Here is a 17,288-nt window from a genome sequence, read left to right on the forward strand (position 1 = left end):
TCACTGCGATGTTGTCTTGGCTCTTCAAATCTTGGTCCGTAAGTCGTGACTCTAAGGAGAGGAAGAGAGAATGCAAAAAAATCTTCCAACGCTCTTGGACAAGGAAACCAACTGGGTGGCCTTGGGAAAGTCACACTCTCTCAGCCTCAGAGGAGGGCAATGGCAAACTTCTTCTGAAGAAACTCGCCAACAAAATTATGATGGGAGAAGGGCAGCATATAAATATAATAATAATAGGTTTGCCTTAAGGTCTCCATAAGTCAGAAATGACTTGAAGGCACACAACCACAACTCTGAATCTCCTGCAACCAGAGAAAAGGAGAATAGATGCTTCTTTTGCTGGCCAAATGTTCTCCTTTTCCAGGACATGTCCTCCATTTCAACCATCTGCCCAGGAGGAATTCCAAAATGTCCTCCATTTTGAGCGTGACTAAGAAGCGTGGATTTACGTTTGTACTTAAAGTGCTTCTACCTTTTATTTACTTTATTTACTTCCCGTATTCTTCTCGAATGTCCTAAGTATCGCAGTGCCTCGTCCTCCTTTGCGGTTACACAAGGGTGACTACATTTCCCAGAATTCCATAGCATTCAGCCACGGCTGTTAAAATAAAAGCTAAAAACGCTAAACCGACGCTTCGTAGTCATGTTCAGAATGGAGGACTTTTTGCGAATTAAGTGCTTTTAGCTATTATTTTAACCGCCGTGGCTCAGTGCTATGGAACTCTGGGAAACACAGTCACCCTGGCCATCACCGCAAAGGAGGACAAGGTACTGGAGATGTAGGACATTCAAGGAAAATGTAGGGCAGGAAACATTAATGCGAATAGAAACACTAATAGAAATGTAAATTCATGCTTAAGTCATGCTCAGAATGGAGGACATTTTTTTGACGGGGGTGACCTGGCTGAAATGTAGGACGCGTCCGGGAAAAGGAGGACGTCTGCCAACCAGCCACCAAAAAAGATGCTATTCTCCTTTTCAAGCTTTGGTCCCTTTCGCCCAGATGTTATGACCGCGCCGGCCTCTAGAGGGCGAGCGAGAGAACAGCTCTGGCGCGCGCCTCTTCCTCGAAGAGCTTGGAAGGAAATCGAAAGCGAACCTGTGTCGGCTTCTCAGATTTAGGCTCCGCCCCCACAGGCGCCGTTCATTGGCCAGTTTCCCTCCACAGCAGCCAATGGCGCTCGAGATGGTCGCAAGGAGCCAATGAGTGCGCGGCGTCCGCTTCGCTGCGTGCCTTCTGGTGTCATGGCGGCCCCCTGTGCGAGCGGCCGTTGCTGGCTCCGCCCCCGACGCCGTTCATTCGCTACTTTCTCCGCGCACGCGCTTCAGGGCAGCCAATGAGCGTTGGAGACCGCCGCGGGCAGCCAATGAGCGCTCGCCGGCCGCCTCGGGTGTCATGGCGGCCTCCTGTGCGAGCGGCCGTTGGTGGCTGAGGCGGAGGGCGAAGGCGGCTTCCCTGGCAGCCATGGGGCCTTGGCTGAGGCCGCTGAGGGGCCTCTGGAGCGCTGCCACTGGGCCTAAGGCGGTCTCTGTGGAAGTGGGGAGCAGGTAACCGGACTGAGGGCCTCGGGGGCGGCTGGGGCCCAGCTGGAGCTGCCTTTTTCTCTCTTCAGGAGCGTTTCAGCCCCCAGAATTCCATAGCCTTGAGCCAGAAAAAGAGTTAAAGCGGTGCCAAACCGGGTTATTTCCCCAGTGTGGATGCAGCCTTGGGCTGCTGTTTGTATTCTTGCCAGTGGCAGCCATCCCGCCCTGTTTGCAAGTTGTTCTGGATCCGAACTCGATGTACTTAAGTCCTAAGGATGTGCATCAGCCATGAAACCCAGAAGGTCAACTGGGGCAAGGCATACTCTGTCAGCCTCCCCTGAACAAATCTTGGCAAGAAAACCCCTGCGATAGGGTCGCCGTCAGTCGGAAACGTCTTGAAGGCACACAACAACAACAACGACAACAACGCGGGTGCATCTGCAAGATTAAAAACTGCTGGCGTTAGGACCCCTGTGAAAGTGGAAAGGTCCCCAGTTAAAAATGCACCACTCTTTTTTGTACCTGAGAACACCTCTAGGAATCTCTGGGTCCTCCAGGGCAACTCTCTGGTCAACTAAGCCAGAATTTGTGCATAGAATTGCATTTGAGGGAGCTACAAATGCCAAGAGAAATGTCCTCTCTGGGTCCTCCAGGGCAACCTCTGGCAGATGTTGACCACTGAGGAGCACTGGAAGACATAGAGATCCCTAGAGGAAACGTATGAATCAGATCTGCAAAAGCCAAAGCCACAAGTGTGGAGTGCTGGCTGCAATGGAGTTTTGACATCACTAAGTGCATCTTGTAGAATCCTGGGATCTGCAGTTTTACAAAGTCTTTGGCCTTCTTAGACAAAGAGTGCAGGTGCCTCACCAAACTACAAATCCCAGGATTCTGTAGGGTGTAGGGAAAACACACTTGCTGAGCAATTGTGTTTGGCAACACATGGGGCAAAATACCATGCAGCTGTAATACCATTCAGTGTCAGAACAGGTGACTGATTGACTAAACTGGGGCTGTCACTCTTTGGGCATATCATGAGACAATATTCCTCACTAGAAAAGACACTAATGTTCAGTAAAGCTGAATGCATGAGGAGCAGAGGAAGGCCGCATTACAGCTGAAATGATTCAGTCAATGAAGATATACTATGTTACCGCACTACATTCTTATAGCGCTGCTATTCCACTATAACTGCTCTGTCTGCCTCCTGTTGCATTCTGGGATTTGCAGTTTAAAGAGGGGCATTTAGAATTTTCAGCCAGAGAGCTTAGACCTCACTGAACTACAAACCCCAGAATGCAGCAGGAGGCAGACAGAGCAGTTACAGTGGAATAGCAGCACTATAAGGGTGTAGTGCGCTAATCTGGATTGTCATGAATCAGCACGACTATTAACAACATGGTCTCATGCTGCATCCACACTGCAGAAATAATGCAGTTTGATGCCACTTTAACTGCCATGACTCAGTGCTATGGAATTCTGGGATTTGTACCTTGGTGGGGCATCAGAGCTTTCTGACAGAGATGCCTACATATCTCACACAACTACAAATCCCAGAATTCCATAGCATTGAGCCATGGCAGTTAAAGTGGCATCAGACTCCTTTATTTCTGCAGTGCAAACAAGACCTCATTCATTGGGTTACCATACATCAAAGCTGATATGATGGCACATAATAACAATAAATTAAATCTTCCTTCTCAATACTGTTTTGTAGTTTTCTCCTGCAAACCCACCCCCCCCCCAAAAAAAAAAGTCTTGCAGTTCACCAGTAAATAATTGGGAGTACGTATATAGTATAAGAATGGAAAAATTAGTTAAGCATATGTTTTCTCTCTTTTTCAGAAAATTGGAAATCTCTTCTGGAAAACTCGCCAGATTCGCTGATGGATCTGCTGTAGTGCAGGTAGGATATTTTTGTTAAACAATTATGTTCATATTGCAAGATGCTTCAGTCTTACAAGAGTTGAAAAATAGAGCTCCATCTCTCTGAACTGTGAAGTCAACCAGTATAATTAATATTTCTTTTCCCTCTCTCTTTCTAAAAATAAAGTTAGGTGATACATCAGTGATGGTGACAGCAGTCAGTAAAACAAAGCCTTCGTCATCTCAATTCATGCCTTTGGTGGTAAGTATTAATAGTGAGTAGTACTGAAGTGCCATGTATTGTGCATATGATTATATAAGCTGATTAAAATTCAGACAGGTTAGACGTAGCTATATTAGTTCTTATAAGAAGATAAACTAGAATGTTAACTCCTGGTTTTTACTGTATCCTATGGTTAGTCTTAAAATCAAATAAGAACATCTGTCTTGTTGCATAAGGTTGATTATCGTCAAAAAGCCGCTGCAGCCGGAAGAATTCCTACCAATTATCTAAGAAGAGAATTGGGTTCTACAGACAAAGAAATTCTTACAAGCCGAGTAATAGGTATGTGCTATAAATACTGAGCCCTGTTCTCTTATAATCATTGCAAAAATTTCTTGGGCGTTCCTAAAAGGAACACTAGTGGCTTATTTATATATTGGACTTAAGTGCCAGCAGTACATCCCTCAAGGCCTCTTGCAATAGGAATGAATTGTTGTTTTAAATTAAAGTACGAAACAAATATTCAGTTTTTAAGCACCAACTGAAAATACATCAATACATTAAAAATAGAGTAGCCATTTGTTTGTATTTTATTTTATTTTATTTATTTTATTTATTTTTTGGTTTTTATTTTTGATTTAAGCCATTCTCAACAAACTGTCAAGATACCAAAAGTTGGCCTGAAATAAAAAGGCCAACTGATGGAAGGATATCTGAAAGGGAGCCCAAGTAAGCTTTCCTATAAGCAGGATTTCATGTAAATCCTTACTTCCTTGGACTAATTTTTTAAGAAAATACTTATTATGAGTATCAGTGCCTTCTTACCTGTAAAGTGTTTTCTGTTAGCACAGCTGTGAGATGATCAGTGGAGCAACTGGTGGATGGAGAATCTTGCTTTATGATGGGGACAGTTCCCATTGCTTTGGGTAGCCTTTTCTTGGCTAGTATAATGAGGCAGGGTAAGGGGACCTTTCTGCAGTGACCTCTATGAAATGGATTGCCATCTGCAGTCACTCAGTATCCATCACTAAAGGCTTTTAGCTCTGGGAAGCTATCTGTTTTCTTGATTGTTGATTTTTAGTTACAGTATGTTACCCTTTAGGACTTTATGGGCTGGATGTGTGTCACTACTACTAATGTTCAATGGTTATTTTTTTTTTTCTGTTTCATTGTATAGAATTTTAACATGTAAATTATCTTGAGAAGGCATATAAGAACTTCATTTATTTAATGCTGTTTTACAGATCGCTCAATTAGACCTCTGTTTCCAGCAGGGTACTATTATGATACACAGGTAAGTTATTTTGCCCACTTGTTACTTTTAACCTAGTTTTTAGTGCACTCCTGATGCTATGTAATAATTAGGATTTGTACATTTTGCTAATTGAATATTGTGGGTAGTATCAATCTGTTGATAAAATTTGCCCTTTTTCTGGAGACAATACTGTTGCAGTAGTCAGTTCATAGAATCATAGCTTTGGAAGACACCCCATGGGTCATCCAGTCCAACTCCCTGCCATGCAGAAGTACACAATCCAGGCACTCCTGAGAGATGGCCATCCAGTCTCTGTTTAAAAACCTCCAAAGAAGGAGACTCCACCACACTCCGAGGCAGTGTGTTGTTCTTTCATTTTGATGAGTAGATACAGTAACAAAATGTTCACTGTCATTTCACTTGTAAAACGTCAGGGATTCCAAAGGTTTAAGTGAAAAGCATGCCCCTCATTTTTAAACATATTAAGTATAATAAAAAAAATCAGTACTAAAGCAATAAAACATTAGCAGCATACAAATGAAATTAGCAATTTATTATTGGATGAGGCTGTGAAAATAGATTTTGATAGAACAACGAAAAGAACATAAAAATGAAACTAGATGGTCTTCTGTGGGTGAGGAGGGTATTCTGTAACATTCGTGCCAAAACCTCAAAAGGCCTAAATGAGATGTATTCTAAATGAGAGGAATCCAAACTAGGATCTCAAATATTTGGAAGAAATGAATGAAAGGCCTTACAGGAACAAGTAGCTTTTATCTAAGTGCTATTAAAGTTAATAGTATTATAAAAGTGATTTGTACCCTTAAGGGAACAATGCCTCATCCTTTTTTCTTGTTTCTTCACCAGATCCTTTGTAATCTTTTAGCTGTAGATGGTGTCCATGATCCTGAGGTATTAGCAATCAATGGAGGTAATAATTTTTTCTGAAGTGTGCCCTTTCCCCAGCCCATAATATTCAATGTTACTGTTTTAGTGAAACAGTCGCAAGTAAGAAATCTTATTACTTTCAGCTTCTGCGGCCCTTACATTGTCGGATATTCCATGGAATGGCCCTATTGGTGAGTAAAGATAGCATAATGTAAGATTTTGGCATATGTTTAGAAACATGATATATGTTTAGTAACAAACAATCAGGTTTGTTTCATTGAAGTTTTAAAAGCATAATGATCTGATTTGTGTTCCACAATACTTAGTATTATTTAGTTATGTAATAACATTGTTTCCTTTCTGTTGATAAGTAGCGAGTGTTGAAAATACTATTGCTTTAAATATATAAGAATTAACAGGAAAATACTGGGAATGTAAAACTGCTTTAAGAACTCCTCGTAGCTTCAAAAGCAGTTTGCCATATGATAGGGATAGGGAAGTTTCAGAATAACCTTTTTACCCTGCCCAGTGTATGGATTATGGGGCAGAGTTGGCTTTTGCCAAAACATAGATAAATCATCTAACAGGACACTTGTTTCAATAGGTATAAATCCAACCTTTATCGAAGTGGTGAAGAGAAGCAAACTAAGCACATTTGTAAATTTACTGATTTACTTTCCCATTTCTCAAAAGTAACTAAAATAGTTACTATTTTATTTTATTCTTTAAATCTGAATGCTACAAGCTGCTTTGCCTATAGTACAAAATACTCTCGCCTCCTGCCTATCTCATTGTCATCTCACCATCTATCATAGAGCATGTGGCAGCTGCATAAGGCAGCGATTGTATCACATGATCTTCCTCCTTTAGTGAAGCCAGCCCCCCCCCCCCCCACAACTCAAAAAGTGATATTATACCACAAAAGCAGTGAATTTATCCCCTGTTGGGTTACAGCTGCAATATAACTAAGGCCCAGTACAGACTGCCTGTTTGCAGCGACCTGGGGCCAATTCTAGGGTTCCAGAGCATCCAGCATCAGCACGCTCTGGAACCCTAGCACGTATGGATGGCGCCATCCTTAAGCGGTGCTGTCCATACAGGGCACACATGCATGACGCAAGCGCAGCTCTGCATTCACACCTCTGGGCGCCACACTTACATCATGAACGCGTGACAGGCACAGTCATGGTGTGCGGAGTGCACCACAAAAAGAACCTGCTTTTTGCGGGTTCTTTTTACTCCATAGGGCTGCCGCACGGTTTGGTTAAAACAGGAGCCTCCAGGCCACCGTTTTTGGGTGGTCTGTCGAGCCCCTTAGTTACATTTTGGTTATTATCCATGCCAAGAAAAAATATTTATGGATAAAAGGTTACTTCTAAGTAGGTACATCCAAGCTCTTACTAGAACACTTGCCTAGTAAAAGCAAAATCTCATGTATTTTCATACATACTTTCAACTTTCTAACTGTGTTGTTCTCTCACTGTTACAAGCACAAATGAAAAATATTTGCATGAGCTCTTGCAAAAGGCTAATTGATGAAATATCTTAATTCATGGAGTATCTTCTTAGGTGCTGTGAGAGTAGGACTGATTGATGGAGAAGCTGTTGTTAATCCCACAAGAAAAGAGATGTCTTCCAGTACTTTAGATTTAGTAGTCTCCTCAGGTCCACGTAGTCAGATTGGTAAGTGATTAAAAATTATCTTTTAATAATTAAGTGTCCATAAAATGGATTGAGACAGTATGAACAGCCTGTTCAGTCATGACTACACCGCTTCGTGGACTGGTTTCCATATCCATATGTGTTACTTGATAACTGTAATATCATAGAATTGGAATGGACCACACAAGAAATCTGGTCAAACCACTTACCATGCAAGAATACATAACTAAAGCACTCCTGAGAGATGGCCATCAAACCTCTGTGTAAAAATCTCCAGTAAGGAGAGCCCACTGCCTTTTGAGGTAGTCTGTTCCATTGTTGAATGACTCTTGCAGTTAAGACATTCTTCCTAATGTTTATGTGAAATCTCTTTTCTTGTAATTTGAATCCGTTGGTTTGGGTCCCCCCCCCCATAAATTTATTGTTTAATTGTGTAAAACACAATTAAATTGCCATTCTCCTTTAAAAACACAAGCTAAAATACAAGAATCCATTGGTTTGAGTCCTGTGCTCTAGACCAGCAGGAAACATGCTTTAAATATGTTATAATGTCCTTCTCTGTCTTCTCTTTTCCATGCTAAATTCACCCAACTCTTTAAGTCATTCCTCATAAAGCTTGGGTTCCAGATCTTTTACCTTCTTGGTCTCCCTTTTCTTGACGCATTTCACTTTGTTAGTATCAAGTGAAAAATTGCATATGTGAGTGAACAATCCCAAACCAGAGCAATGTAGATGGCCTATGTATGTCACTTCTAATAAGTTCAGAAGGAATCAATTCTCAGTTCTCAACATTGTATGTTGAGGGGCTAAATGAAGTACTGGTATGTGTATGTGTGAACCAGCTAGTGTCCTGGGTTTTCTGATTTGAAGTCAGTTACAGAGTTGATTTATTGGACTAAAAAGGCACAGGCTGGATATATTTTAAATCACTGGTAAAGAAAGTAGTTCTCCTGTGCATGCTTCAGTATTACAGAGATGTATGTAGTGTGCTGGTATTTGTGAACTATCACAAAAAACAGCCTGTGTGTAGGAAGAACGAAGAGGTGGGAAGTGTGGTGGGCAGATTTGTTCAGGTTGGTTATCAAGAGTGATATTATGGTCTGTGGACTTGGGGAGAGATTTTAGGAGCATATGTGGGCTTTGGAATTGCATAAGTGGCAAGAAAGATGGGTGACAGAGACAACATGGAAAGGACTTTCTCCTATTGCCCACTGATTAATGTATAAGGAGGAATCTGAAGTTGTGATCATTAGCAACCCTCCAGAGCAGTGGGGAGGGTTGCTGTTGTGTTTTTTGCTGGTGTATTTTTTAAGTATTATCATTTATATTATTTTTAAAAACCATTTTGGGATAAATTATCCTCTAACTAGTTAATAATGGTCAGTCATACAGAGCCAAAATGGACTTGCAGAGCAAGCAGACACCTTTTGGAGTAGGTGTCCAGCCAGAAAATACTTTCCGCTTCTGCAAAGCTGTGATTTTAACTATGGCAACTGTTTGTTCAATGTCTTGATTTTATGCTGATTCTTGAGAGCTATATTTTGCCCAGTGACTAATTCCTGTTCCAAAAGGAATGAGAAAGAATCTATTGAGTCCCAATTTTGGGAGAAAGGCATAACAATAATGTTAATGATAATATTTTTAAGATTAGACATTCCAGGGAAAGAAAATGGGAGATTTAATTTTATATGTGGCAGGAAAAGTGTATAGTATGTCCCTGAAGACTAATATAGCCATTGATGTCCTTCTCTCCATATGAATCCATAGTTATGTTGGAAGCTGCAGCAGAGAATGTATTACAGCAAGACTTCTGCCATGCCATCAAAGTGGGTGTGAAGCATGCCCAGAAAATAATTCAAGGCATACAACAACTGGCAAAAGAGCAAGGTATTGCCAAGAGAACTGTCCAGAAGTTATTCACTGCTCCTGAGGAGATTGTGGAATGTGCAAAGCAGTAAGTAGGGAAAAATACAATGAAACACAAACTCAAGTAGAGGCTTTCTTGTACAAACCTGAAACTTCAAAATTCACCTACCTACGTCATTGCACAAAGCTTTAAAGCATAATTCTACCAGAATAAATATCGAACTGTATACTTATAGTGTGTAAATCAAACTGTGAGATTATAATTTCCAGATACATTTGAACCTGTGGAAGAAACTCATTTCAGGAAATAAAATTGGGGAAGGGGGTGTATTACATAGGAGATTTCAGCGGACATGGAGCAGGACTAGGGATAATGGGAGCACACCCATGTTGCAGGACATTCTGTCAACATTTTCCCCTACAGATTCTTTATACCCCTTGCTATTCAGTCTGAAGCAGGATGAGCTAAGTCTGGTCCTCCAGATGTCTTTAGACTGCAGTTCCCACCATCCCTCACCACTTGCTATGTTGATGGAAATTGTAATCTTAACAACATTTGGAAGCTTACAGAATTGAGAGGCTACAGGTGGAAATTTTCAACATTGGGGAAGAATTCCTGTTACAGAGGCCCTTCTCTGTGTCCCACTTCCCTCACAGGTACATCTGATGGGAACACAGGAGAGGGCCTACTCAGTGGCTGCCCCCAGGCTCTGAAACTCCCTTCTCAGAGAACTTTAAATGTCACCTTCCCTACTGTCTTTTCACAGACAAGCAAAGCTAGTTCTGTTTTGACAGGCATTTGATGAGTGATTATATAAGGCCCTTCTTACACACTCTACTGGGTATTGCTAATTGTTGTGCTGCTGTGTGTTTGAGTGTTTTAATGGTATATGTTTTAACTTGGTTTTAATTTTTTCTTATTATGAATTGTGTTTCAACTTTTATATCTTCTGGAATTTTAATAGTGCATTCCTTTGACTATTCAGGGTTTTATGGATTATATTAATTGAGTTTTATTTTAATAACATAGGCCCCATACAGACAGGCCAAAATAAAGCTGCTTCGGGTCACTTTGGAGGTTTGCTGTTTAAATGTTGCATGCATCCTAAGAGTCTGGAAGCCATGCCAAAGCCACGATTTAGTCCTAAGGACTGGAGCACAGCTTTGGCACAGCTTCCAGACTTTTAGGATGCATGCAACATTTAAACAGCATACCTCCAAAATGACCCGAAGCAGCTTTATTTTAGCAGTCTATATGGGGCCATAGTGTTTAAAAGTTCCTTAAAAAGTCACATATTTTATGCAGTTCATTTGGTTCCGTGGCAGAAGAGGGCAAATGAGATTTTCATATGGCTACAGTATGGAGCAGTGAAGAGTAGTTCTTCCATATATGAAGAACTGTGCTCTAGGTAATATGGTATTAATGAGATGAACCTTCACCCTCTTTCTCTTTACAAGTCTTGGCATATATGTTGCAGGATTTCTTTGTGCAAAAAGACTATGAGGTGCTGGGATCTGGTTAATATCCCTCAGATGTTCTAATATTGAAGTGAGGATGGAAAGTGGAATTCTGAATTGAGCAACCAGATAACAGGGAGTGAAAATCTATGAGCAGCAGCAGCAGCAAAATCACTTTTAAAAAGTCAACAATACTTTTTAAGTATACAGAGTTAAGCACAGTCTTAGCCAATGTTCTGTAGCAGTTCTGCAGTGTGGTGTCTTGACAAAGGATTTGTTTTCTTGGGCCATTTCTGGAAAAATAGTTTCACTTGATTTTGTGTCTGCCTACAATAGTGTTTGAAGTCTACTAATGCTACATGTATTGGAATGCTAAGGTATTAATTTAGAGCTCTAAACTCATTATTCAAGTGTGTTCTACCAACTGAAGACAGGTATGGCCTAGCCCTCTCTCTTGTTCCCACCAAATGAGCCTGAGAGACCTCTCCTGATGATCTCAGTACTCTAATGTTCTCGTAAAGGGAGATATAGTCCTTCAAATAACTGGATCCAAGCCATATAGGGCTTTCTAGGTCAAAACCAGCACTTTGACTTGTGCCCGGAAATGAACCAACAGCCAATGGAGCTGTCACAACAAGAGAGTTGTGCACTCCATATAGCCAACTAGGCAAATTTCCCTAAATTAGGAGAAAAATGGAAAGCCTCTCGTACTAAAGAGATCTTCACCATTTGTGACCATCTGTGACCGGTCAGCATAATGGTACTTTAAACTCCAAAGAAGGCTAGTAAAACTATTTGGTTTTTTATTAGATTGTTGCTATTTGTTTCAGGGCAAATTACAGCTACAGTATATGAGGTACCAGTGTAATTTACCATTTAGATGTTATCTTGTCTGCCTTTATAAATCAGGAAATGGAACTACTTTTTAAACAAATAAATTGCCTTCTCTCTTCCCATACAAGACTTGCATCTGAAAAGATCACAGCAGTGTTTTCAGACTTCACCCATGATAAAGTAAGCATTTAAATTCAATTTGCTAGGTTCAGTCTGCATAACTTTTAGGATTTATTTATTTGTCTTCAACCTGTTTAAAGTAACATATACTCTTTCTGTTTAGCTGTTTGCACTCGTGAGTTTGTTCCTCTTGTTTGATGAAATATCGAGAATATAACAAATAATCTCTCACCTCATGTCCTCAGTCATTTGCCCAATTCTACCTACATGGAGTGGCCCATGATTCAGGGCACTGGATGTGGCTGTGAAGGCAGCAAGCCCAGTTTTCATGCGGTGATTAGGGTTGGAGACCATAAGCTATTTGCTTTTCCATTCCTTTCACATTTTGAGGACCAGCATGAAAGCTCACAAGTGGAGCTAGTTGGTGGATGCTCCCAGGTTTTGCAATTTCCTCCCTAGGGAGACTAGGATGGCTTCCTCCTTGCTGTTCTTCCACCAGGAAAGGAAAACCCTTCTGTGTTTATAGGCTTTGTGAAACTCACTGTACAGGCTTTTAATGCAATGGTGTTTTGCTTGTCTTAATGGCTGTTAATGTTTTAATAAATGTGGTTTAATTGGCTTTAATTCATTAGCTAATTTAATTGCATTTTAATAATATGAAACTGTGTTTTATGTGTGACTATCTAAGGCGCTTTACAGACTGCCCAAAACCGGGGGTCTGCCGGCGCCTCCGTTTCCGCTGCCGGGAAGCCTCAGCCTCCAAACGACGAGGGTTCCCAGTGGCGGAAAAAGAAGCTGCAAAAAGCGGCTTCTTTTTCCATCGTGCTTATGATGCCATAAGGCGCCAATGGCGCACTTGCGGCGTCATAAGTGAGCCGCGACGTGCAGACGCTAAGGGTCTGGCGCGTTAAGATGGCGGCGCCCATGTAGAATGGGCGCTGCCATTTTGTACGCGCTTGGCGCGTACTAGGGTTAAGAGCATCAGGAAAGGACGCCTTTTCCTAACCCTAGTACGTGCTGAGCACGTACTAGGGTGCCCGTGCAGAACGGGCCTAAGTCTAAGGAAGCACCTGGAGTATGGCCACTGTGGAAGAGACATTCTTTCAGCTATTTGGGTATTTCCATTGCCCCTCATGTTTAGGATGTACAAGAGATTTGTCTTAATAAATTTCAAAATAGTTCTAGAACCCTAACAAAAACATTACCTTCTAGATATCACGAGATGAAGCAATAAACAAAATCAGACTTGAAACAGAAGAACAGCTGAAAGGTAAATATATACTCATCATTATATTACAAAACATTGTACTTTTCTAAAACTCTGCTGTTCCAGGCTGGCCTTTTTGGGGAGGGAATAATTATTTGATAGGTGTCAGAGTGGTGCAGTAGTTCGAGCGTTGCACTGGACTCTGGAGAGCAAGGTTCAAACCCCCCACTCAGCCATGGAAGCCACCTGAGTGACCTTGGGCAGTAACACACTGTCAACCTTAGAGGAAGACAAAGGCAAGCCCCCTCTGAACAAATCTTGCCAAGAAAATCTCATTATAGGTTCACCCTTAGAGTAGCTGTAAATCAGAAACAATGTTAAGGCATACAATAGCAACAATAATGATATGATAGTTGAATTAGTTCTAACTATGAGTCTACATGGTGTAGTTGTTTGAGTGTTGGACTATGCCATTTCAAGTCAGGGTTCAATTCCCCACTTGGCCAAGGAAACCTTCTGGGTGACCTTGGGCAAGTCACACACTCTCAGCCCCAGAAACCCCCTGGCCTTGGGGTCGCCATAAGCCAGAAATGACTTGAAGGCACACAATAACAACAAACGTAGGTTAAATCTGTGTCTTGGTTTCAGATTGCTGATGTCTGTTCGTCTGACCTGATCAATGTATATCATTTGTCTAATAGAAATTTAGTAGGACAGGAAGAGAATTAACATTCACTTATTCAACAGGAATTTTGATTGGTTTGATTTGTATGAGGAGGATCATATGTGCTTCCACCTACAGTCTGAAGTGATAAACCTGTGTCTGGGATGTATCTCAGTATGATTTAAACCTCCAGCTGCAGTCCTTTGACATTTTCCTATATGCCAGTCTAATTGAATTCAGTGAAACATTTTTAACTCTTGGGAAGAATAGGATTGCTGTATAGATTTCTAGATTATGGTAAAGTTGCTTGGATGTCACTCTGCCAATGGTTATGTTTGTAAGAATGAGGAAGATTAACAAAAGTACAAACTGCTTCAGATTGATGTAATATTTTCTATAGCAGCGTTTTTTATTACCTTTCCTGTCACTATCTTAGGAAAACATATCTTGGATGCAGCTTGTAATTCTGACCTGTGTTTTATCTCTAGAAAAGTTCCCAGATGCTGAGTCATATGAAATAATGGAATCTTTTAGTGTTGTTTCCAAGGAAATCTTCAGAAACCTTATTCTGAATGAATACAGAAGGTAAATATGGAATTAGACTTTCTCAGTATTGAAACAGAGTCATCAACAGAACAAGGACACTAGGGCGGGTTACAGACGGGCAAAAAGGGGTGTGCTCATGACGTCATGAAGGTATAGCCTTTAGACGGCCCTTACCTGAATGCCGCCATGAACGTGCCGCCTGTACGCCCCAAGCGGGAAGAAGCGGCATTAAAAAGGTGCCACTTTTTTCCGCTTCTTTTCTATATACTGCGCAACTGCACATCTCCGTCTGTAAGCTGCTGCACCGGTATGCCACAATTGTCACGCCGCAAATTTAAGTTGCCCATTTAAAGGCTCCGAGTCAGCTGCGTCGCATAATGAGTCGGGGTCCTGGAACATGCGCAGTTTGCACCGAGGCTCTAATTAGAGCGTCAGATGCCATGCAGATGTGGAAGCTGCGGTGCAGCTGCACTCTATTTTAATGCTCGTAACCCTAACCCTAGAGCAACATGTACGCATGCGCTGCTAGAATTGTGGAAAGTTTGGAATTTAAAGTGAACCCCTACACACATTCCTGCACCATTTTCACCTAACAATAAAAAAACGCTAAAACTTTAAATATTTACATATGTACAAGGGAGGTGATGGGGGATGGCAAGGGGACAGCGGTGGCAGTGGTGACAGCTGTGGCTGTGCATTGCAGATTCAGCAAGAGCGCGGGGACCAAAGGAGAGGAGGCATCCATGATGCTGGTGACACTGGCAACGCACAAGCGGACAAGGATGCCAACACCAGCTGATCACCAGCTGGCAGGAGGCCACCTTTGTTCTTGGATAGGGCAGGGGGGAAAGTTTAAAGGGGCCCGGGTGCTTTAAATGTGCACATACGCTTTCTGCCACCAGTGCTGACCTGCGCAGCTGCGCATCCACCAGCCGGCAAAAGAAAAAAAAGCCCCGTTCGCGGCCGCCCGTGTGGAAGCTGCCTCTCTCTTTGCAGCATCCTGCGAGGCGGCGGTATGGAAGCTGCGGGTAAGAAACGGCCCCAGGTGAGGCATCTTCACTACCCCCAGTGTGGAAGCCCCATCCACCTTAGCCACGCCCCTAGGGCGGGCAGTCTGGAGGCTGCGTATTCAGGGGAAGACACCTTCAAGACGTCTTCCCCTGCCCGTCTGTAACGCGCCTAGGAGACCAAAAAAAGGATAATTTCTGCAGCAACTCTGATTAGTCTTCCATATGGACTCAAAACCACAAGGCTGCGAGTTCAAGACCAGCAAAAGGGCCCAAGCTCGACTCAGGCTTGCATCCTTCCGAGGTCGCTAAAATGAGTACCCAGACTGTTGGGGGCAAATTAGCTTACTTGCTAATTAGCTCACTTGCTGTTCACCGCTATGATCTTTGGAATAGCGGTATATAAATAAAACAAAGTATTATTATTATTATTAAATCATATTGTTAGTCCCAACTGGAGTAGATCCATTTAAGCAATGGTAACTTGTTAAGTCGTGTGTGTGTGTTCCACTGATGCAGTGGGTCTACTTTAGCTATGTAGGTTGCACAGATTCACTAGATCTACTTTATTTAGAAACTAACAGAAGGATTTAAACCAGAAGTAGGAAACTATGGTAGGGAGCCACATTAGCTCCCAAGAGACCTTAGAGACTTGCATCCATGCCACTGCACCTCCCACAGCACAATTCTTTAAAAAAAATGCCCTCTAGGTAGAGTGAAGGGCATTTTGCCACATTTTAGCACCTCCTATCATTTTAGGCCTAGGAGAAGCCTTTTTAAACATCTGGAAATGACATAAGTTACTTCCTGTTTATTGCCTGATTCAAAGAAAGGCCTGTCTTGGGCCTAAATGGGGGGGGGGGGGAGGCAAAATGTGTTGAAAATGCCCCCTAAGCCCTCTAGAGGACAATTAGAGGCCAAAAAAAGACCTGGGAGCCACAAAAATGACGCTCAGGGCCGCATGTGACCTGTAGATCACACTTTGCCTACTCCTGATTTAAGCCAGTATGGCTCTCATCTAATTATGGCATCCAGTAGATGCACATTGAGCAGGACCAGATTCACGCCATGATCCTGCCACATGGAAGCTTTGTCCATTAAAGGCATCCTCTGAATAGACTCTTTCAGATTAAAGGATTCAATAGTATATAATTGATGTCAACAAAGACTTACTGTAGCTATCCTGTTCATTATGCAAAGGAATCTTATAGTACTTTTAAGACAGAAAGAAAGAAGTTGGTAACATAAGCTTGTGTGGCTCAAGCATACTTCATCAGATGCATGGAGTGAACTGCCTAAGGAGAGACACGTATATCTTTCATCAGGTTGTGTGTGTGTGAAAAGTACTACAAATGTACAACTTGTTGGTATGGTGATAAGTTGGACAAAGGTGGGAGAAAAGATACTGCCTAAAGCCAAAGTGAGTAGATGGTGGTGCAGTGATTAAATGCCAGTGTTGCAGCCACTCACTCACAAACCACAAGGTTCCAAGTACAATCTCAGCCAGGGGTTCAGGGTCAACTCCATTTAGCATCCTTCTGTAGGTTGCTAAAATGAGTACCCAACTTGATGGGGGCAATTAACTTATAGTTGTAAACTGATTAGAGACTGCTCAGTGCTGTATGAAGCAGTGTGTTAAAGAAGCTGCTATTGCTAACCATATGAATGGTGGAGTGAGTTATTGGAATGTAGTATGATGCTGGTTGAGAACTAAAAAGGATGTGTGATAAACTGGGAAGTTGAACCCTCATGAGTCTGGGGTGTTAACTAGTGTTATAATATGTGTATTGTGTCAGGAAACCATTGTTTGTGTTTCTTAACTTTATTCCCACAGATGTGATGGTAGAGACTTGACTTCCCTTAGAAATATCTCCTGTGAAGTGGACATGTTCAAAACCCTTCATGGATCGGCCCTATTTCAGAGAGGTCAGACCCAGGTATTCACTCCCCACTTAAATTAATCAGGTTTCATTAAACAGAATTCCTTGGTGTCCTGGGTGCTAGTTCGTTTGATGTTCCTATATCTTTTCGTTTCTTTTACTTGAATACCTTTATTTTTAACTAACTATTGGGGGTATAATATTTCCACTCATGGATTCTGAGTGGGCAAAACAGGTGATATGTAGAAGAAGGTCATGATTTTAGTCCCCTGTGGTTTAAAAAGCTGT

The 17,288-nt window shown here is 42.0% G+C and overlaps 1 protein-coding gene across 2 annotated transcripts in view; it reads left to right on the plus strand.

Annotated features, from left to right (window-relative positions):
- Positions 1 to 1,395: 1,395 nt before the first annotated feature.
- The window catches only part of LOC149310419 (polyribonucleotide nucleotidyltransferase 1, mitochondrial-like), a 43,194-nt gene continuing 27,301 nt past the window's right edge, over positions 1,396 to 17,288 (plus strand). For both annotated transcript variants that reach the window (XR_016281648.1, XM_089528874.1), the window contains exons 1-13: positions 1,396 to 1,548; positions 3,370 to 3,430; positions 3,578 to 3,652; positions 3,850 to 3,955; positions 4,858 to 4,907; positions 5,736 to 5,799; positions 5,900 to 5,947; positions 7,326 to 7,439; positions 9,186 to 9,372; positions 11,705 to 11,756; positions 12,909 to 12,966; positions 14,056 to 14,152; positions 16,955 to 17,057. Coding sequence is in view for 1 of the 2 variants with exons in the window: in XM_089528874.1 (XP_089385000.1) it covers positions 1,397 to 1,548; positions 3,370 to 3,430; positions 3,578 to 3,652; positions 3,850 to 3,955; positions 4,858 to 4,907; positions 5,736 to 5,799; positions 5,900 to 5,947; positions 7,326 to 7,439; positions 9,186 to 9,372; positions 11,705 to 11,756; positions 12,909 to 12,966; positions 14,056 to 14,152; positions 16,955 to 17,057 (1,167 nt within the window). In the remaining variant the exon portion in view is untranslated. The remainder of the gene's footprint in view (positions 1,549 to 3,369; positions 3,431 to 3,577; positions 3,653 to 3,849; positions 3,956 to 4,857; positions 4,908 to 5,735; positions 5,800 to 5,899; positions 5,948 to 7,325; positions 7,440 to 9,185; positions 9,373 to 11,704; positions 11,757 to 12,908; positions 12,967 to 14,055; positions 14,153 to 16,954; positions 17,058 to 17,288) is intronic.

Source organism: Sceloporus occidentalis, unplaced genomic scaffold (genome assembly GCF_023333645.1).
Source record: "Sceloporus occidentalis isolate IW3139 unplaced genomic scaffold, rSceOcc1.0.p SCAF_6, whole genome shotgun sequence".
NCBI classification, from domain to species: domain Eukaryota; kingdom Metazoa; phylum Chordata; class Lepidosauria; order Squamata; family Phrynosomatidae; genus Sceloporus; species Sceloporus occidentalis.